We start from the raw sequence: 23,466 nt of genomic DNA on the forward strand, positions 1-23,466 counted from the left end.
TCAAGTGTCACCTCCCCATTAATGCGGCCAGGGTGGTAGGTGCAGGGTCTTTAATATGGAGGTAGCAGCCTTTGTCTTTGACATTTCTTCAACACTGGTGCTTCTGGGGCATTCAAAGGTTCACCCCTTTTAACCATTGGTCTTGACCGTGTCATTCCCTAACCTGTACCATGAAGTCCCGGGTTCTCTGGTGTCAGTCCGAGGGTAAGTTCACCCTCGGCTGGGTCCTCGGACCCTCGGCGCATGGGCCGACCCATAGTATTAACAACTTCCAAACCCAGGGTCAGGTCGGCCCTCCTTAACACGGCCCAAAAGGCCCATGTTCCCATCAGGATGTTTTTACCCCCCACAAACATAATCTTTTTTGTCAATAATATTAATTATCAAAGGAGTTGACATTTGCTTTAATTGTTTTTGTTGTTGTTTTTTTTTTAATTCTTAACCCAACTCAACCCACATTGGCCAAGTTGGATTGGGTTGGGTCAGTGAGTTGTGCATATATATTTATGCTTTGTAAAAGAATGGACATTCATCAATTATCTAAAAACTTTTTTCAATAAATTATTTCAATTCATATAATATGCTTAAATTATATTCAAAATTTTTAAATTCATCAAAATACCAAAATCAATTAAACTATAATTTTAAAATAAGAATAATAAAATAAATTTATATTCATGATGGGTAAAATTGAGTAAGATAGGTTGAAAAAATTATCAACCAAAACTTGATCTGACCAAAGACTTAGGCTGTATTCAATTCACCAGTAATTGATCTTTGGAAAATTTTTACACCATTGATGGTGTTTGGCATCTTAGGAAATTACGGTCAAACTAAAAATACATCCAGTTGACTATAAAATACCCCCCTTAAAGTATAAAATGTTTTACACTTTGAGATTTCCTTCAAAGCATTTCCACTCCTCACAAAAATCTTCTCCTCACTCACGCCAAGCCCAAGCCAAAGGAAGGAGAGAGGTACTGCTAGTGAAGCCCAAAACTAGCCCTAGACCCACAGCCCCACCGTTGGGTCGGGAAGCCCCATCGCCGGAGAAGGAAGTTTCAGCATTTCTTTCTTCCTCCTCTCTCTTTTTTTACTCCCCCGACCCATCCCTCTTCCTCCCTCGACCAATCTTCCTCCATCTTTCTCCTTTCTTTTCCCTCAAGACCCACATCCTTTAATTGAGATCTAGGCTTTTATGGGATTGTTCCCATTTATAATGTAGTTTTCATGATTGGGTTGAGGTAATAACAATGATTTTTTCTTGGTTGCAATTGATTTGTTTTAGTATGTCATAAATTGAAAATTACAACTGATCCATTGGTTTTATAAATCAATACGCAAATGAATTTCTGTGAGTATATAAAAATATCCATGAATATTTGTTACATCTTGTTTTTTTGCTTGGGTTGGAATTTATATACTTGTTCATTTCAAAAATTGTGGATTTGGGCATTTTTTTTTGTTCAGATGAGATATATTTGTTCTATTTGGTTGTATGATTATTGTGCATTTGTGATGTTCAATTGTTCTATACTGTATTTGTGTTGTGCTGGAATTGTTGAACTTTTTCACACTGTCTTGTGTTGCAGGCACATTTCTTGTATATCATCTTGTTGCTTACACATTTGATTGAATGGTATGTCAAATAATGTCTTATGCTAAATATGTATGTCATAAGGCTAATTTTGGTTTTTAAATTGTTTATCCTATTGACCACCTAAAGGGTAAGACATATGTGATATTTGTTAGCCTTGTGTCTGGTGTGTATGACACATGGGAAGAAGTCTGTGTCCAAGTTCATCAATTTCCTAAAGCCGATCGCTAGGCATTCAAGAATAAAAGGGATGTGGAAGTTGCTTTTATGAAATTTTGGTAGATTGATGGTGGGAATATGTAGGAAGGATTTTCATCCAGTACATATCCCACTAATTTTTGCTCAAGTTCCAGTACTCCTTCAACAGAAGAGATTCCCTACTGCCCAGAAGATGTTAAATATGAATTATTAAAATATCAATTAGAGATCACAATTGAGTAGTGGAACCACTCAATGATGATTGCAAAGATGAATGCCAAAATGCTAAACACAGTGGCATCCCAAGTCCAGTAGAATGATGAACTAAATCAAATGACACATCTAAATTTAGGTGAATGACCATGAAGGTTGTGGTAGTAGATATTATTTTGTGTTGTGTTGGGATTTTTGTATGTGGATATCTGTGTAATTGTGATGTATGCAAAACTTGGATGTATATATGTTAATATTTTGAGATTAGAATTAATAGATGTGCATATGTGATGGGTTTAGATAGTTTGAGAAATCTAATTGTATCATAGGTATTTTTTGACATTTTTTATAGAAAATGTTTTACATTGGAGAACCAAACACCAAAAATACTTTCAACTAAAAATATTTTACACTCAAAAATCATTTTACAAATTATCAAACACAGCCTTAAAATAATACATGGACAATGAGTTAAATTGAGTCGGGTTGGTGGCTTGATACATCATACTCGTACATGGCCCTCATGCGCCTATCTTGCGGCCTTCAATTTTTTATATAATCACACGCCGGCCTTACCCAATGTATAGCTGAAGGTTTTGCTAGGTCAGTGGTCTTTTTCAATCCCAGTCCTAAAAAACAAACATTACAAAGCATCTACGAGTGTCTGTTTCTGCTGACAACGATGCCAAAGAAGATGCTCTATAAGACAAACTTCTCGAATTTAGCATATGTACAATATTCTTTATTATTATTTTATTTATTAATTTTTTGAGAAAAAATTATTTTATTCTAATTTTTGTAAGTAAGAAAAGAGAAGGAGAAGGATGGATAAAGTATAGGTATTTTAGTCCCCAGGTCCACCCTAAAAGAAATACTCTACATTTTATAATTGCTTCTACTTTATAGTGAAATTTTACATCTAAATTCTAGATATTGTTTTAGAACGCTCACGTCAAACTGTAAAAGTATCGCATTTTAAGTAACCAAGTAATAAAATTTATTCACATTAATTTATGTAAAATTGTGTAAAAATATATAGTTGCTATAGTAATTTATACTTGTATCATTCATTTTACATTTAATTTTTAATTTTAGAGAATGAATGATAATTTTGTTTGTGAAAAAAAAAACTCAAAAAAATTAAGAAAATTTGGTTTTTTTTTTTTTTGAGAAACAAGAAAAATTGGTATTTTAATTAAAAGATAAGTTCAAATTACACATTTTTTAGATCATTGATTACTATAAGATCTAAGGGTCAAAAAACACTCATAGTAATGTATTATTACTCCCTATAAATTAGTGATTTAAGCATTAACTCTTCTTATTAAAGGGGAAACAAACTACAGCATTAACTCTCCATTGTCTTCCATGTCATCATCTTCTTCATATCATCCCCTCTCACATCTTTCTTCTTGCACTATGTACTTTTTAGGTCATCACTATTGATTTCTTAACAGTATTTTGTCTTGAGGTACTAGAAATTTTAGAAATATATGACCAAAGTCACAATTATTTCTAAAACCCTTATGACAAATTTTATTCAAGATACTGCCAAAACTCAAATGGTTGAAAAAAAAAATTCGCCTTTTTTAGACCATTTACTATGGTTTAAGTAATGGCAAAATGATACTCCTTCCACAATAAATGAATTTACAAAATGGTAATCATGTTTATTAAAACAAAATAAAGATAATTTGTATTTACAATTTAATATTGAGAATTTTATGAATGGTGGAGGCCCGAAAATATAGTGCAAAAAAAAAAACAAGAAGAAGAAGAAGATGATGATATGGAAAAAAAAGTTAATGATGTGGTTTTTTTTTTCTTTTAATAAGAAGAGTTAATGCCTAAATCACTAATTTTTAGGGAGTAATAATGGCACTACTATGAGTGTTTTTTGACCCTTAAATTTAATAGTAATTAATAGTTCACAAAATGTGTAAATTTTGTGAAATTACACCAAATTTAACTTGATCTCATCTTTTTAATTAAATATAATATAAAATATGAACTGATATCTCATACACAATACGCATGAAACCAACCTCTTACAAGCAGTAGGACCTCACACGTGAAAGGTAAGTCTCACAAGCCCGATGAGATTTTTCCTTAAAATATACCGTATAAGCAAAACAAAAATAAAAATTATTTTTCTAAAATAAACAAATTTTTTTTTTTTTTTGATGGGAATAAACAAATTTTTTTGGACGAAGCTTATAGAATACTTTACATAAACTATTTTCTTTTCTTCAAAAAAAGGTCCCACGTACTCCCAAACGATCCCTCAAGAAGTCCCATCATTGCCAGCTGCCATGCCCTCCATCGCTCTCTTTCTCTCTCTCTTTCACTCTCTATCTCTCTCTCTCTCTCACTCTTTCTTTGCCCTTTTTTTAATGGAACTTGATATGCACCCACTGATCCACTCTCAGTGCAGAGCATTGTGCAGTGCATTGTGTATATTTATAAGTTAAGTTAAAGCTACCTTCTTTAACTTAGCTTCCATTGAAACACAAACAAAAAGACAACATTTTTAATATGTCTGATCACAAAGCAAACGACCAGCTCTCCAAGCCGACATCAATCTTCGGTCTTAAACTGTGGGTGATTCTTGGTGTTTGTGTTGGAGCTGGGTTTGTGCTCCTTCTCTTCCTCATTTCTCTATGGCTGGTCTCAAAGCGCTCCAAATCCAAGAACTCTCAAAGACCCACAATCCCACTTGTCTCCAAAGAGATCCAGGAGATCAGAGTCGACCATGGTCGAAACCACCACCAAGAGCCAAAGCCAACAACAAGGTCTCAACTTGAACCCGACCCATCTCCCGAATCCGACCCAGTTTCCGGAATAGTTGAAAGACAAGCACTGCTTCCACCTCCAGAGGAAGAGAGCCCAATGGGGTACCATCAAAGGATTCACATTGAAATTGGGAAGGATCATAGGATTTCTTACCCTGAGCGTTTCTGTAGGTCTTCTTCTTCGCATGGGAGTGGGGAAGCTCGTGGCGGTGTTGATCAGGTAGCTATAGTGGTTCCTGAAGTTTCACACTTGGGGTGGGGGCATTGGTATACTTTGAGAGAGCTTGAGGCTGCCACAAATGGTTTTGCTGACGATAATGTAATTGGTGAAGGTGGGTATGGGATTGTATATCATGGTGTTTTGCAGGACAATAGTCAGATTGCTGTCAAGAATTTGCTCAATAATAGGTGCTTTCTTGCTAGCTTTTTGTTTATTATTGCCATTAGAATTCAGTCTGTTCTTGGGATATTAATTGTGGTGCAATTTGCAGTATAATTCGTGTTAGATTAATATTAGACCAATTGGTTCGTGTTAAAGAATTGATGAATTAGATATTTGGTATTTGGCAGGGGACAAGCTGAGAAGGAGTTTAAAGTTGAAGTTGAGGCAATTGGTCGGGTTCGGCATAAGAATTTGGTGAGATTGCTTGGTTACTGTGCTGAAGGAGCTCATAGGTACTTACTTTGTTCTTGCCTAATTACCCCAGCTTCCTTCTTTGGCCTTTGTTCTATGTTATTGCATTTGCTGGCTAGAGTTTGTTAATGCCCAGAAAACGATTTTAAGTTGATTATGTACTTTTGTAAAGGGTGTTAAATATATCATCTTTAAGTCCTTAGAGATAATTGACTGTTCCCTCAAATGATAGGATGCTTGTATATGAGTATGTAAACAATGGGAATTTGGAACAATGGCTTCATGGGGATGTAGGGCCTTGCAGCCCTCTTACTTGGGAGATTCGGATGAATATCATCCTCGGAACAGCAAAAGGGTATGATCCAAATCACTCACATTTGAGCTTTATTTAATGATATTCATTCCTTTCACTGCATCTCATCCATGGCATTGATTTATTGGTCACTTGAATAAAGCATGCTTATTTACAATAACTGGACTAATAATGTAGGCTAACTTACCTTCATGAGGGGCTGGAACCCAAAGTTGTTCACCGAGATATAAAATCAAGCAACATTTTACTTGACAAGCAGTGGAATTCAAAGGTTTCAGATTTTGGCCTTGCTAAGCTCCTAGGTTCAGAGAGTAGCTACATTACAACTCGTGTCATGGGAACATTTGGGTATGTAGGGCTGTGTATGTGTATTTGTATGTGTATGTGTTTCTGTGTGTGCAAAAGAGGTAATGACAATCTTGTTTCTGTTTTTGTAGCTATGTAGCTCCCGAATATGCAAGCACAGGAATGCTTAATGAAAGAAGCGACGTGTACAGCTTTGGGATTCTTGTAATGGAAATAATTACTGGGAGGAACCCGGTTGATTATAGCCGACCTCCAGAAGAGGTTTGCACAATATTATTGATATCAATTTTGCTTCGAAGATATTTGAATTAGTCAAAGCATTTTTCTTCTAGATTTCTTTTACATCTTTCCTCTTCTATGTTTGCTTTGAACTAAAAAGCCTAGAATTTTCAGGTCAACTTAGTTGAGTGGCTTAAGAAGATGGTCGCAAACAGGAATGCAGAAGGAGTATTGGATCCAAAGCTGCCTGAGAAGCCTACTTCAAGGGCATTGAAGAGGGCTCTTCTTGTTGGTCTACGTTGTGTGGATCCCAATGCACAGAAGCGGCCAAAAATGGGACATGTTATACATATGCTGGAAGCTGAAGACTCCCCCTTCAAAGAAGTATGTATGCAGTCCTGCTCAAAATTCAAGTTCAATGTATTCTCATTTGTTCAAAAACAATTTATCAGATCATATTATATGTCATCAATTAGTCCTCTCAACAAATAATCTATATCTCAACAGAGTAATTAGGAAATGATGCTTAAGGCATTTGGACCATTATAAATTATACTATCAGTAAGCAATTATCAAGTTTGAAAAACAAGTACTAAATGCTGGTTAACTCTTCTTAGGTCTCAAACAGAAACAATAACTCCTAATGCATATGATCAAACAGCAACAAGAATTTAATAAAATTCAGCTAATGTATAACTTCTGAGGCAGTATATTTTCAATACCTTTTTTTTTTTTTTGGGTCTTTTGACCAGAAATTGTAATCAATTACTGTTACCACAACTTCCATTTCTTTGGTTTGGTCTTTATGATACTACAATTAGTTTACCATTTCCCTTTCTTGGCATTTCATTCCCCCCCCCCCCCCCCCCCCCCCCCAACAACTCCCCCTCTCCACCCCTCACGGTCTGTTAGCATCACTCCCTTTCATCTCCTCCACCCTTTATAGTTAGGTCAGTTTGAAACGAGTAAATTTTAGAATTAGATATCAAAGAATATAACAACTTCTTTGTTTTTCTAGTCAATAGAGTAGACATATCAATTTGATGTTACCACTTCTTTCATGTAAATGTTTGCTGATCATGTTCTGGTTGTCTTGTTTCAGGATCGTAGAGCTGGAAGGGATGCAGGACGTGCAAATGGTGACAGTGCAAAGGATATGTTGAAAGAGAAGCAGGTGATGGAACCAGGAGACAGTAGTGAACGCGAAAGCGTAGTGCATCAAAATGGGGCAAGACGGAAGCATCAAGAAGGCAAACTGTAAAAATATGCCAATCTTGTTTTATAGTTGATTGCACATGTTGTCTATAGTTGAATTAAACCTCAAATTCTTATTACACCAAAAATTGTACCACAAATGCCAAGAGCCTTGTGTCTCAATGGCATTCCTGGTTGGGTTCGAAACCTGCCTTGTTGTAAGCCAAAAAAAGAAGAAGGTACCACAAAATATCTAAACAAAAACAGTGAATTTTAATAGCAATAAATAGATGAAAGTAGCAAGAAGCGCCTATTATTGACAAATTCTTGTCAGAGAACCGGGTATTGTCCCCCAAAAGTGTGGAACAACAGGTACCATCAAAGCCACAACCCTGCTCAATTCCATGTGAGGAAGAATCATTCAGGCTACGAATCCTATGGTTAGTTACACCCACGACCCATTTGCTCTTGTCCTCCGTGGGTGGAACCGTGGAAGCAGTTCCTGTCTTTTGATTCTGGGTATTGGACTCAGATCCCATTCCGGAAATGGGTTAGTTTGGATTTGTGCCTTGGGCTTGTAGGTGGTTAGGGGTCCAGGAATGGTCGACTATGAGTCTATGACTCTTAGGGTACATGTGCTCAGGCCCACAGTGGGTCAATCTAAGGACACAGTTTTGTTTTGTTTTGTTTTGTTTTGTTTTTCTTGCTTTACTTTACTTTTTGTTTAAATTTTAAAGCAATGTATGTTTACAATATTTATGTAACACTTTTACAACAAATTTTAAGTGATAAATTGTTATTAGTTATAATTTGAATTCATAATTTAAATTACTCTTTGTCAATCCATAATAGTCAATAACAATTTATCATTTAAAATTTGTTGTGAAAATATTATAAACATAATATTTCTCTTTCGCTCAAGGGATAACTAATTTGGATTTATTTTACTAATGTGTTGATGAGGGACTATCTCGATGAAGCTACAAAATCAATGGTTTGATTTGAATATTTATTTATTTGATAGTAATTACAACAAGTGAGGGAGAAAAATTGTCATTGGGTTATAAAACTCTTCTATTTATATAATATATTGGTAAATTTTCATTAATATCACAAGAAATACTTATACAACTATGATGACAATCTTCCAAGACATCCTTTTTTTTTTTTTTAGAAACATCTTCCAAGATATCTAATTATACTCGTAAGACTGTCAATAACCAATTCTGGGTCTTATTTTACAAATGGAATGGCTTTTTGACACGTCATCTCTTTTATGGGATTTGTACCAAGGATTTTATCCCTTCTATTTATGTTTAAGCAAAAAAGGCATTTAAAATATATATTACAAATAAAATAGTCTAATTAATAATGATCTCACATTTATCTTATTTATAAAGGGTTTGCCTTATTTTCAAAACTTTTTTAACAAGAGGTTTCCTTTTGTTTTATATACACAATGGTAAATAGTAGTGAGTTTTAATCTTTATATTTTATTTAGTTAGTGGGTGATGTAATATTTTTTTATTAAAACAAAAAAAATTTCAATTAAAAAAGTACTAAAAGTAAGCTAAACTCATTTATAAATGGGTATGCCGTATGTACCCTTCCATAGAGTCACAATTCCAATTCTAACTAGAAAGAGTTATTTCTCTCTAAAACATCACCAAACAATACAACCATATTGTGGAACAAATAATTCTTTAATGGGTGGAATAAAGTACGTATAAGGGTGCACCAAGTTATGTATGATTTATTCACCATTGTATACTTACACAATACACAAGATTTTGTTTATTCCTTGAGGCTTTGGGCTCATTGGGCTGCTATAGGAAGTAAAACTTTAATTTGTAGAGCTTTTGTAATAAAGAGTTATTATTAAACGACTCTTCAACATTTTAAATGTTTGGCAAATTGTAGTGGTAAAGTGTTTCAAAAGATTTACAGCCATTTGGTAACTAAATTGAGTAAATTTTTTTTTTTAAATCGTTTGTATTGTCATAATTAAATCCAATTATTTTAAGTAAATGACAATGTTTATTTAATTATTATAGTATTAATCTATATTATTAGCACTTATTGGACAGTCTCTCCATCTCTTTCAATGTGTGGGCGTCAGAAGTTATTTTGAAAAATAAACATGGGCAATTTTGTAATTTACTAATTCTATTTAAAATTGTAAAAGTACACTAAAGAGCTTTAATGCTAAAGCATGTATAGATTTAAAGCTTCATGGAGTCTTAAAGCTCTTTTTAACACCCCAAACATAGAGCTAGATGGGCTCTTTGGAAAATTTTCACGGTTTGAATATCATAAATGTGATAGTGCTTGCCCTCAATTTCCATAGGTCTTTGTAGTGATCACGATTGCAAAGAAGAGATGACGTGTATGTCTTTTTTTTTTTCTTTCCCAAATATGAATATAATTGATATTTCATCTCCACTTCTTTAAAGGAAGTGCTTCTCCCACTTCTGAGAGAAATGCTTAGTCATGGCTCATGAATAGAATGAAATGGACATACTCTCATAGTCATTTCATTCATTCCTATTATACCATAAATGAAATATCCCAATTAGTAGTTTTCTTGTCAACAGCTACAAGGTGAAGCTACTTGTGATGAATCATTTAATTGAATGGCTGACTAATGAGTAGGGGTGACTATTTTTATCTATATTCATAAATCCATCCATAACCCATCTCATTTGGATAAGTCTTAACCCAACCCATTTGAATTTTTGGGTTAAATGGGTAAAGATCCATTAGGTTATTTAATTAGATGGGCTAAATAGATAAACCCACTAATACTTGTTAAACCCATCTAAAATCTAAAATTTAAATAAACAATATAAACTCTAAATATCTAAACCAAAAAATTTGGCAAGCTCTCAGTCTCACTTTCCTTAACGTTAAAATACATTCTTTCCTTCAAATTTTCTCAGTAACCAAACAAATTAAACTTCAAATTAAGGAAAATCTAGAGAGAGATGGAAGGTACCTAAAGAGCAGATTTGAGGTCAAGCTTTGAGGTGGCATAGAAGTGAGTGAAGGCATTGTTGAAGGTCATGTCTATTCGTCTCTCTCGCTCACTTTCCCTCTCAGAAACTTGTCGAAGGCCATATTAGAGTGCAACATGAACTAGGTTTCCAATCTTCACATTAGATTTCTCAAGTAAGTCACATCAGATTGCAATGAAAATTATTAAGCATAATTACTCATTTTCATTTGTAGAGCACAAGATTAATAAAGAGATTCATAGCCTTCTAAATCCTAATGTTAAGCCAATATCTAGGAATACAACAAAGTCAGATGTTTCGAAAATTTATAAAAGAGAAAAAGAAAATCTCAGACGTGCTTTAAAGTTAGTCCCAGGCAGGATTTGCTTAACATAAGATTTGTGGAAAACTTCCACAATGTATGAATACATGGTTCTTACTTTTTACTACACACTACATTGATGCAAATTGGGAGTTGCAAATGAGGGTTTTATGTCTTTCTCCTATGTCACCTCCTCGTTCTGGTAAGATTTTGGCAGAGAGATTGTTTATCATTCTAAAAGAATGGGACATTGAGAAAAAAGTATTTACAATCACTTTTAGGGGTGTGCATGGGTCGGGTTAAGAAGATTCTTTGACCTAACCCACCATGGTGGGTTAAAAAAAATTCAACCCAACCCAACCCACATGGGTTGATCACACTTACCACTTGAGTTGATAAACAAAATATACATTAATATATAAACTAATATTCCAACTCAGTTATACATTAATATATGAACTAATATACATTAATATTGACTTTTATATAGGATAGGAGGAAGAGCTGGTTATTTAAAAAAATGTATTAATTATATAATACATTTTAAATATATATTAAATATATAGGTGGGTCGGGTCAGGTTGGGTTTGGAATTTTATGACCCGAACCAAACCCGATCCACTAAAAAAAAAAATTGTAACCCAACCCAACCCACCAAGCCCTAAAAACTGACCCAACTCGGCGGGTTAAGTTGGGTCGGGTCGGTTTTGGCGGGTCGACGAGTTAGGTGCACACCACTTTAGACAATACTTCTTACAATGATACCTTGGTGAATACTTTGAAGAAAAAACCCTTCTTTTAGATTGTCTTTGCCTTGTAGTGGTGAGTTCTTTCGTGTTTGTTGTGGTGCTCATATTTTAAACCTTATTGTATAAGAAGGTTTGAAAATTATATAGCAAGCTGTGCATAACATATGTGAAAGTGTTAGATATGTGAGAGGCAATGATATGAGCAAGTTAAGATTTGCTAAATATCTTCAAAAACTCCCTAATATAACTAGTAAGAAAGTGTGACAAGATGTGCCAAAAAGATGAAACTCAACATATTTAATGATTGAGATTGCTCTTACATTTCGGGATGCATTTCACAATTTGAGTATGTTGATGGAGGCTTTTGCACTTGTCCCTCAAATGATGAATGAGATAAGACCTAGAAGATAGCAAAGTTTTTGAAGCCATTTTATGACATCATCACTCTTTTTTCGGGCCCTCACTACCCTACTGCCAACTTATGCATTCATGGTGTATGGAGAATTCATTTATGTATTTTAGAAGAGATGGAAGATGATGATATAATAATTAGTAACATGGCAAAAATCATGAAAGAAAAATTGGATAAATATTGGGATTGTTACAACATTGTGCTATAAGTTGCTATAACTTTAGATTCCCGGTACAAGTTGCAGTTTATGGAGTTTAGTTATAGATGACTTTATGGCACTAATGGGACAAAAATGGTGATGGATCTTTGTTACAAGTTATATTCCCTTTTGTTCATTAGTGATATTAATCAATATATATTAATGGTATTTGATCCATAATCCTGTTTTTATAATCTGTGGCAATCAAGTGGGTAAAAATCAAAAGTATGATTGATCTTTGAATGGCTTTAGAAGTAGATTGTTCATAGCCTAAGAAATTTAACAAGGATAGATTAAGTATGACGGTTCTTTGAATGGCTTTAGAAGTAGATCGTTCATAGTAACAAGTGAATACTTGCAAACACATAAAAGAGCTTGCAGGGGCGCTGATGTGGCACTGTCCTAATTGCTCTGATACTTAAGTCAATAGGATTTTCTTGAGGATCAATCTAGTGAAAGCGAAGGAGTTTTTGTTTATACCTATTTCACATGTGGATTCTCAATATTTAGAAATGTTCTAGTGTATTTTCCTCTAACTTCAGCCATTTTGTTGTCATGATCATTACAGGCTTCTGTAGTTTTTGTTTTGAAAGAAAATAAGCAGTGTGGTTATATCCATCATGGCCAAGATTGTGGGCCTGTAATCAAAGTTTTTCATAATGTGGCTAATGGTTTTCTGGATATAATGTGGGTTTTCAATGAGGTTGAGGGATTTTTATGTTGCCATTTTTATATAATTCTCTGAATGTGTGATAATGTGGCACAGTATTACAATATTTTATGAAATTTTTATATATTACAATAAGTGATATATCAATGATGATGACATTTTTTTTTTGGTGTGAAATCTCATGGAACCTCAAGAAAGGAAAAAAAACATTATTGAGAATAGAGGTTATTCGCTGGACAGCGCACATGCTAAGAAACTAGGATTTCCTCCCACTGGGTCTGGGCCACCGGGCACATTCACATGTTCATTGATGCAATTTGATCTACCCACTGACCCAAGATTCCCGACACACAATAGTAGATATGCTAACTCTAACTTGGAATGGAAGTATCCCTGATTTAATTAATCTATGCAAGTACTCCTAGAATAGGATTATTTCATATTCATGCTGGACTAAAAATCTGGCTCTAAAATACTTGCCAAGCAATTTGGGCTGAAATAATCACTTATTATAGATTGCTTGGAAATCACGTTTATGTCAAATAAATTAAAATCATAAATGATAAGAGCATTCTCGTCTGAAATGCAAAAAAAGAAAAAACCCTATCAAAAAACCACTTTATCTATATTACACGATCACTTATACTACACAACTTACATCATATTCTTTATTTTGCATTCCCTCACATTCGATTAATACATTTTCTACCCACGCCAACAATAACTCATGCCTCATTGCAAAATCAGTCGCCACTACTACCACCAAAACATGGACAGACCTAGGGGGTGCCCAAAGGAGCTTGGGCCCCCTGGCCTTATGAAAAAAATGGTGGGTATGTTTTCAGCCCAAAAATTTTATATTTAGGCCACTCTTTCCAAGTAGCTTGGCCCCTCCTCTCCAAAATCATTAGCCCAACCCAACCCAATCTAGTCCAAACCCATGTAAATCCTTAGTTAAAAACATAACAAATTTTATTAAAAAACAAAACAAAAAATTAACAAAATAAAAACCAAGCTAAAACATGAAAGAAAAAAAAAATTAGAGAGAGACTGAGAGAGTTGTGTATTTGTCTTGGTTGATAGTTTATTATTACTTAGTATTATATGAATACTTATTTGGAGTTATTATTATTATTATTTTTTGCTTATACTTTAGCTCTCTTTAACTTGAAATCCTAAGTCCATTTCTGCACCAAAACCCGACCCAACAACAATCCACATCATGCCAATAACCACCAACAACATGCAGCAGCACCACATCAAAAGAACCTATCTAATACACAGTACACATTGATGCCAAGGACCAGCACAACAACTGAAATGCTGGCGTTTCGCAAAGTATTTAAAGAGGAGAGAGAGTGCAAGAAAGGAGGGAGAGGGGCAGAGATTGGATGATGGAGAATAAAACAAATAAAAAGGATTTGTATGTTCCTTAAGTAGTCATGTAATTATACATGACAATGTAGCAAATTGTAAAATTAAGATGCAAAATGCCTCATGTGATGGAGTGCATTTGTGTGAATGGTGTTATACATTTTGCATTTTCTAGAGTTTTATCAACCAATGTAAATGCTTTGAGTAAGTACTTAGCTTATAAGAAAAATAATTTAGAAAGTTCTGCATTTTCTAGAGTTTTTGACCCCATGAGAATGCTTTGAGTAAGTACTTAACTTATAAGAAAAATAATTTAGAAAGTTCTCACCTTAAAACTACCAATGTGGTCAAGAAATGTGTAGAATTTTCTATTAATTAAAACAATTATTAGACAATAAATGATCCACTTCAACTTAATACGCTATAATTCCTTCCAGTTTTTAGCAGGATATATAAGATGTGATATTTATTTGATTCTTAAATGCCACACGTCTTACATGTTAATAAAAATTGGAGGGAATTTAAGGAATCAAATGAGAGGATTCTTATCCCAAAAAAAAACAAAAGAAAAGGCACAATTTTGGTTTTATAAATCCTCTTATGGTTGCCGAGAAAATTGTCATGGTAAAAGAAGTGAAGACTAGAAACTTGTGATGCGTACCAAACCAAAATGGGCTAAAGTGTAAGAACAATTTAGAAAGGTCCGTTGGGGGATAAATGTATGTCTCCACTTTCATCCATTCTGCATATTTGACAACTTTGCGCATGAGATTAGCTTTTGAGGGTCAAATACGCAACAAAAAGGATTAGATTAAAAAGAAGAAAAAGAAAAAAGAACATGGAGTCCTGCATATATATATAACTCAATTGAGCAACGTATATTACAATGGGAACAAGTAGTGCCGTGCGTATATAATTCTAATGTCATTTTCAGTCTAAATCCCAGATGAAAGAGCCATCAATCTCATCCAAAAATTACCCACATGTGGTTCAAAAAAATAGGACAGGAAAGTTAACAGGCAAGATGCTCTAAATTGCAATTTACAACCATAATAAGGCCAAGATTGCCCCAAACAACCACCGCAGTTGCAATGGTCTACCACCCAAGAAAGCAGCGTTGGAAGTTGGACTTTGTGTGGATCCTGGTGTTCCGGATCCCGCGGAAGCAGGCGGAGGGGGAGAAATGGGAGGTACATCACACGTTCCAAATGTAGCATTTGCCTGCTCATATGTAACAAGGGTCAAATTACTGGTTACACTTTTAATTTAGCCTCCCCTTAAATTCAATCTTTTGAAAAGTACCTACAGGCTAATCTATCTAGTCATGTAATGGTATAAGATAAAAGAGAGAGAACTAAGGAAAAAAGTAATGGTTGCAAACCTTGCAGTAGGCAATGTTATCACACCCACAAGTCAAATGACCATTTGCTTCATCTACAGCTTCGGGGGCTCCTCCACCATCACTCCTCTGCCACAACAAGTCAATATATTTAGCAAATATTCCTCAAATGTGTTCTTTTTCCTAGTTTATGGTATATGATTTTTTGAAAGCATGTATACCACCACATAAGCCAATACCTGGTAAAAATCTACAGCAATGAAGTTTGGCCAGCGTTTGCCATCTGCTTGATAACAAGTTTCCATCATGCTAATTAATGGAGCTGAATTGTCTGCACAAGACTGGGATTCATTGGGATTGGTAGGAAAATAATTCTGAAGAACCAGGGATATATTTAATGTGTTCATGGGTGGCGATTCAGCACGGTTTGGACATGAACCAGCTTTCATGCCATCATCTCCATCTACAATTCAAGTACACCATCAAAATTGATTCTTACCCTTTAGTAAACAAGAAATTTTTATAAAGAGGGAAACCTTTGCAAGCACATATTTAATCTATGTTAATTTACCTTGCAAGTTAATACTTAAACCCAGGCAACAAACTCAAGTATCAACTATCTACCAAAGGAAAAAAAAAGAGAGACAAGATTTTGGACCATCTGATTTTTTCCCATATGCAATTTACAAGATGTTTCTTTTTTTCCTTATGCTAAATTAAATTATACTCTTACTGAATGTTTGATTTTTAGAACTTAATCTACCTGACTAAGCACTATTGCTCAAATTTTAACTAATGCTTAGGGTCCAAAACTAATTGACATTAACCATTCTTTTCAGTAAGCATTTATAAACAACTTTAACAGGTTTATTAAGAAAAGATAAAACTCACACTGATTTTCAACAACATATCTCCACTGATAAGCAATGCCCTCAGTGGCCTCCTTGGATGATATTGAAGTGAATACCACCAACCTCTGGTTCTTCTGGACCATATCATCCACTGTTGGCCAATCTCCGCCATTTTTGGGCATCCGGGACACTGGGAACCAGTAAGTACTCAGGCCAGAGGCATTGAAGATCTTTGTCAAGCCCTGTGGAGATGTCACATAATCCTCAATAAAAATGGTGACAATCTCTGATGGTTTTGCCTCCAAAAACACTTGGATCTCTTTGAGGACGTTAATGGCAGGTTGCTGGAAATCAACAAAGTGCACAATTAATCAATTAGAGGAGGAAAAATTAACCTTAGCAAAGTATCAAATATTAAGTACACAAATGCAAGAACAATGTAAATTAAGTACCAATACAAGACGCACTTACAAATGCAGTAAAATTGAAACATTTGCCGCCAATAGAGTGACATAACCAGATGTCATTCTCGAAGTCATACATATCTAGCATGAGCCCTCGAACGCCATTCTACAAGGGGATTAGAGTGTGTACACACGTGTTAGTTGAAAATTCACCTAGACAACAAAATAAATAGTAGCACAAACCTAAACATTAAAATAATGTGGTAGGTTCTTAGTTCTTGAGTCTTTTGGCTAAAAATTGCAAAAAACGAAGTTTATTATTGTTATAGGTACTGTTCAAAGTTATTTGGCAAAATGAGGAGAGAAACTGAATTTCGGCAACTGTATTGCCGAAATTGCAAGAAAAAGTAGAATGTGTCAGGGGAGAGAGAAAATTGAATTTCGGTAATGACATTACCGAAATTCTTGTCTCGCTTGCGTGAAGTGCCCAAAATACTGAAATGGAAAACCAATTGTGGCAATGGCATTGCCGAAAATGGGAGAAAAAAAAAAAAAAAAAAAAGAATTGTGGCAACCAAGTTGCCGAAAATGGAGGGAAAAAAAAAAAAGATGCTACGTCCACAATATTTTTCACAATAAATTACAGGTGGTTAGTTGTTATTGGTTCAAATTTGAACCTAACACTAAAATAACTTTTTTGCTCCAATAATAACAATAAGTAATAACTTGCTATTTATAATTTGTTGTAACAATATTGTGAAAATGTTGTGGACGTATCATTTCAAAAAAAATCGTGGATCCGAAATAGAAGGAAAAGAAAAAAAAAAAAAAAAAGTGGCAATGTGGCAATGCCATTGCCGAAATAGAGGGAAATTTTTTTTTTCCCTCTATTTCGGCAATGGCATTGCCACATTGCCACTTTTTTTTTTTTCTTTTTCTTTTTCTTCTATTTCGGCACCACAATTTTTTTTAGAAATGATACGTTCACAATATTTTCACAATATTTTCACAACAAATCATAAATGACAAGTTTTTACTTATTGTTATTATTGGAGCAAAAAAGTTATCTTAGTGTTAGGTTCAAATTTGAACCAATAACAACTAACCACATGTAATTTGTTGTGAAAAATGTTGTGGATGTAGAATTTTTTTTCCCCCCTCCATTTTCGGCAACTTGGTTGCCACAAAATTTTTTTTTCCTCCCATTTTCGGCAATGCCATTGCCACAATTGGTTTTTCATTTCAGCATTTTGGGCACTTCACAGGCAGGCTCGCAAGTAAGGGCAGGACAAGAATTTCGGTAATCTCATTACCGAAATTCAATTTTCCTCTCTCCCCTGACACATTCTACTTTTTCTTGCAATTTCGGCAATACCGTTGCCGAAATTTAATCTCTCTCCTCATTTTGCTAAATAACTTTGAACAGTACCTATAACAATAATAAACTCCGTTTTTTACAATTTTTAGCCAATAGTCTCTGTTAAGTTGCCTTTTTATAAAAACAGTTTTTTATATTTAAATTTATAAAAATAGAAAAACAGCATTTAAAAAAAAAAAAACCTTCTTGGAAACTACTTTATTTAGAGTTTGGGAAAAACAAAACAATCAAAATAAGTGGGCTAAATGCAGAGCTAGAAAATTACATGAATTAATATATAGAGAAACTAAACTCACTTTGAGTTGATTGGTAACCGTGTCTTCCTGGTTGAATTCAGTGATTAGAGCCGAACCCGTGGCCGACTTTGCACTATTGAGAGCGTACGAGTTATGTGTGGTCAGCCAGGTATAGTTGTTAAATGCCAAACCTTTCACCTATATTCATATTCGTCATAAAATTCATAATTCATAAACCAACAAACCCATTCTCATAAAAAACCAAAACCCACATGCCACATGCAAAACAAAACATAAAACAAGAAAAAAAAAAAAAAAACTGTAATATCAGTACTATTTTTTAATCGTTAAAAAAATGAAAAAGAGAGAAAAAGGAGCCAACTTTTGATGTGGGGTTGAGTGGTTGGATCCGAACACATCTGGAGCGGGTGTTCCCATTTGCAGCGCAGGTTTCGCAGAGTAAGCCGGCGTCACATTGACTGTTGGCCGAACAAGTCTCTCCAATCTGTTTTGAGTTCCAGTACGTACAGCAAGGAAATCAAAATCATCATCATCACAACTTGCTCTATCTTGGTATTGCTATATTTGGTTTACAAAGAATGAATCTTGAAAATGGGGAATTGAAGGGAAAAACTAACAAAAGGGAAACATGCGTGTGTACCTGGAGACCGGAGGAACAGGCAAAGAGACAAACTGTGATGAAGATGAACACAACTTGGATTTTGATATTCATGATGATGAAGTTTTTTCTCTGAATTAATCCAAAAACAAAAACAAAACCAAAAAAAAATTGTTTAACCCAACAAAGAAAAATGGATAAGAATGTTATTAAGGAGATTGTAATTGCATGCCTTCATCTGGGGATTTATGAGAGAGAGAGGGAGTGTGATGGTTATGTCTATCTTTCTCTGGAGTTCTTAAGCTTTTTAAATCAAAGGTTGCGAGGGCCCCAGGAGTGGTTTAAGAATTGACTTTGGCTCTGTTAAAGAAAAGTGAATGAGAACGTATGCGTTTGGTTCATAATATAAAGAGAAGGAACCGTGTCTTCTACTCTTCTTTGTTTGTTTGTTTTTTTTTTTTTTTTTGAAGTCGAGGCAGGTGATAGTTTTCTATCATTATGTTATGATATTAATTGATTTATTGTGTATACAGAAATTAAGTTTTAAATTTTTTATTTAACTATTAGAGACTTTATTGATTAATCTAACTGAACCTACCTTTTCTTTATCTTTTGTATTGCAGCTATTTTTTGTCTTTATTCTTCACACTATTTAATTAATTGGCTTTTACAAATTTTCATTTTGGCCAAAGAATTTTCTTTACGAGATTCTATAACAAAGAAAAAAGAAAAGAAAAAAAAAAAAAGTAAAAGAATGGTTATGAAAAATTTTGAAACAAAATAAATTTCCAAGAACTTCTTAGCTCAATTGGCAAATCTTGATACTTAAAAAAAAAAAAAAAATGTACATGTTCAACCAGCAGGTAGTGTTATTGTGGATACACCCAAATGGAAGACGCCAACTCAAGTCATCTCCTACTCATTTTTTGTTCATTAAATATATATATATATATATATATCTCCAAAAAAAATATATACTGAGTAACAAATACTTAATAAAGTTTGCCTACAAACTAGTTAGTAGCAAGGGCTACAAATTTTCCCTATATTTTTTTATTAGATATTAATTTTAATAAATTCACTATTAGATTGCTTTATAGGTTGAGACTCTATAAATATGCATAATTTTTTGTTTAACCCATTCCAAAATTAACTAAATCCACCTTCTAGAAAGACTAAAAACAGGCGCAAAGAAACTTCCAAAGGAGTCGACCAGGGACGGAGCCAGAACTTAGAGTTAGGGGGGACGGCTCTGCTGTTGGTTGTGTACAATAACTTTGGCCTTCGACTTTGTTGCTACTTAGTCGCTTAGTTAATAGTTGTTTAAAATTTTTTAAAGGGTTAAATTTTTTGTTTTAAGTAAAATTGGCTGATCAGGCTTAATTTTTTATTTTTTTTAGTTTTACTATTGATAATTTTTGTTGTTGTACTAATTTTTTTGGACTTGTATATTTCTTTTTTAGATTTTTGACATATAAATATTTTTTAATGGTCTTTAAAATGTGGAAAATGTTTGAACTGCAAACCTTTTTACAAATTGCTAATAATGTAAATGGTAAGCCCAAATGCGAATCAATAAGAATTTGTTACCTTAACCGTTTGTAAAAATATTATAGAAAAATTTGTGACTATAACAATACTCTTAAAAGAATCAATGATATTTTTAAGGGAGCAAAAGTGTAATTTTCTAAAACAAAATTGCTAAAATTAGTACCTAATATATATAATAATAATAATTTTTTTTTTTAAAAAGGGAGGGGGGCCATTGCCCCCCAAGTCCAAACATGGCTCCGTCCATGGAGTCGACTATTCGTCTTATAAGAAAAATTTTCAAATCCAAATGATCTTTGATATCTTCAGCCCATCACAACACAAGGAGAAACTTTCCCTTACGTTAATACTATGACCAACTTAGATAGACAAATATAATAATAATAAAATCCATCATACGACATTGTATTTGTAGTCTCCTATGACCGAGTTGTCTAAACTAAAAAGCTGTCTCTTTTTGATTTTATTGTTTCATTTTAATTTGACCTATTCTTCTTCATGTCTTAAGTGTTCATTTGACATGAATTATTTTTGTCAATTTATTTTACTATTTAGTTTATTTTCGCTATTATTTATGAATTCTATTGCACTTTTTAATACTAATCATGAGTTTCATTAATTGTACAATTTCACCTAACTTTTACCCTTATTTATAATACTTTTAGCAAAAAATTTTTAGTTTCAATAAAATAAACGGATTTCAAATGGATACTTAGTCAAAGAAAACAAAACTTCTCTTAGGCCCCATGTAAACTAGGGTACCTGGGATTAATTATAGACAGTTTCTAGAATATATACCAACGTCTTAGATAAAATAAGATTAATCATTATTTTTCTTTTCTTTTTCGGAGCCAACTGCAACCAAGTTGAGTAGGACTGCAATTATTAATTTATTTAAATTTTAATTTAAGCTTGAGTGCAATTAGTCGTATTATGACAAATCGGAGTATTCAATTGCATGATACAATGACAAAGACGGGAGCTGTAGACAATGGGGGAAAAAAAGGTGACATGAAAGAATAAAAAAGAATTGATTAAGGAGTTAGATGCATCTGGACTCGGGAGAAAATGAACTTTTGTTCTTATTTTTTAAAACATCTAGTGATATGTTTTTGTTTTGAAACTATATAGTGTTATATCTCTATTTTAAAACTCGCTTTTTTCAAAATCAAGTTATAGTCAATCAAACTTAAAAAAAAAAAAAACTCGAGATCCACTTGAAAATTTCAAAGAACTCGAGTTCCATGAACTCGAGTTTTACTTTGAAATTTGATTTTAAGAAAATTGAGTTTCAAAACAGGGACATATCCATATATAGTTTCAAAACAGGGACATATCGCTAAATATTTTAAAAATAAGGGCTAAAGCCCATTTTCTCCTATGGACTTGTGGTGGTTCTTCCATATATATATATATATATATATATATATATATTTTCTCAGTTGTTTATGTTATGACATATGGCTTGCCTTTTGTGTTTAAATTTAAAATTGGTTGTCAATTTGAAATCCAAGTTGTACTAGGTTTCCATTATGCCTAAGTTTATTTATTTATTTTGAAAAACAAACGCGCACACACATAAAGAAAGAGAATGCAATTCTAAAATAAAGGCACATCAGAATTGAATCCAAATAGTATTACACTACTTCAGTCATCCCCTTTTGGGTTTGGCAAATTTGAAGGCAGTAAAATAAAATTTTCAAAATGAAATGATTATAAACTAAACTACCATGAAAAACAGTTTTTAAGTCAATATAAACCCTTTAGAATATCATCAAACATGATCTGGATGAAGGCAGGATTATATCAACACTCTAGAGATGCATTAGAAGAAGGGCGTGCAACCTTCCTCTTCAATCACAGATTCACAGCTAAGTTAGTTTGAGCGTCAAACTATTTTTTTTTTTTTTTTGATAATGAGGTCAAACTAAATTTAAATTAAACAGGTTTGGGCACTGGTATAATAAAACTTCGAGACTTAAATATTAACGTTAGTGAATTGTACTTGCATTAAAGTAACTCGCTATCTAATTACAATAGAGGGTTTCTTTTTAAAAAAGTTTGATTTTTTATAGAAGAATTGCAGTGGAGACCTTTTTCTTTTTCCTTTTTTGGAGAGGAAATTACAATGGAGACTTAATCCTAATATACAAAAGGAATACTATATGGCTAAGTAGGTTGAAATATAATTGAGTATGCCCATTTACGGAATGTAAAAGCTTTATTTATATTTAGTACATTTGGTTCATTGTAATTTTACATTACATCTTAATATTACATTATTGTAATTTTACATTAACATAATCTCAATAGAAAATACTATATTATATTGTTTAAGAAGGTGATAAATTAAGGTGATGTGATATATTTTGTAATTTTATATTATAATAATATTAAAATAAATAAATTAAAAATTTTAATATCGCATCATCGTAATATGTATCACATCAAAACCAAATAAAACACTTAAAAGGCTTCAACGGTGACCAGTAATTGGCATCGATCCGTAATTAGGCACTTACTCCTTTTTATTCCAATTTCATAATTTTGAACTGCTATTGGTGCTGCCCATTAAATGACTGTCACATCATTTGTTAATTGTTTAATTTGTTGCGACCTTTTCCTTTAACGGACTTTTTAAAATTGTAATATTACGTTTGTATTTGGCAAAAACTATTTTTGCTAACTTATTTTACTATTCAGCTTATTCTACTATTTATGGACATATTGCACTTTTTAGTACTATTTATAGGTCCTACTGTATTATTTTAGTTAACTTTTACGTTTATCTACAGTACTTTCAGTAAAAAGTTTTTAATTTCAGCAAAATAAGCGGATCTCAAATAGACCCTACGACCCTTTAAAATACTTTTATTTGTGTTGCTCCCTCTAATGCCATTTGT

General features: G+C 33.4%; 2 protein-coding genes and 1 pseudogene across 2 annotated transcripts; 2 read left to right on the forward strand and 1 right to left on the reverse strand.

Annotated features, from left to right (window-relative positions):
* The first annotated feature begins 4,400 nt into the window (after positions 1 to 4,400).
* Positions 4,401 to 7,790, forward strand: LOC142624762 (putative serine/threonine-protein kinase At1g01540). The gene is made up of 7 exons (XM_075798507.1): positions 4,401 to 5,208; positions 5,371 to 5,475; positions 5,667 to 5,789; positions 5,925 to 6,095; positions 6,185 to 6,314; positions 6,447 to 6,656; positions 7,375 to 7,790. Exons 1-7 carry the CDS (start codon positions 4,544 to 4,546, stop codon positions 7,531 to 7,533), a joined length of 1,563 nt encoding a protein of 520 aa, XP_075654622.1. The 5' UTR covers positions 4,401 to 4,543; the 3' UTR covers positions 7,534 to 7,790.
* A 222-nt stretch (positions 7,791 to 8,012) lies between these two features.
* On the forward strand, positions 8,013 to 12,321 carry LOC142625379 (zinc finger BED domain-containing protein RICESLEEPER 2-like; annotated as a pseudogene).
* A 2,687-nt stretch (positions 12,322 to 15,008) lies between these two features.
* Positions 15,009 to 19,391, reverse strand: LOC142625747 (PI-PLC X domain-containing protein At5g67130). The gene is made up of 9 exons (XM_075799457.1): positions 19,245 to 19,391; positions 19,055 to 19,144; positions 18,776 to 18,898; positions 18,454 to 18,591; positions 16,847 to 16,945; positions 16,416 to 16,719; positions 15,764 to 15,987; positions 15,567 to 15,653; positions 15,009 to 15,406 (listed from the first exon to the last, which is right to left on the reverse strand). The coding sequence occupies exons 1-9, from the start codon at positions 19,248 to 19,250 to the stop codon at positions 15,227 to 15,229; spliced, it is 1,251 nt and encodes a 416-aa protein (XP_075655572.1). The 5' UTR covers positions 19,251 to 19,391; the 3' UTR covers positions 15,009 to 15,226.
* Positions 19,392 to 23,466: the final 4,075 nt, after the last annotated feature.

Source organism: Castanea sativa, chromosome 2 (genome assembly GCF_040712315.1).
Source record: "Castanea sativa cultivar Marrone di Chiusa Pesio chromosome 2, ASM4071231v1".
Classification (NCBI taxonomy): Eukaryota; Viridiplantae; Streptophyta; class Magnoliopsida; order Fagales; family Fagaceae; genus Castanea; species Castanea sativa.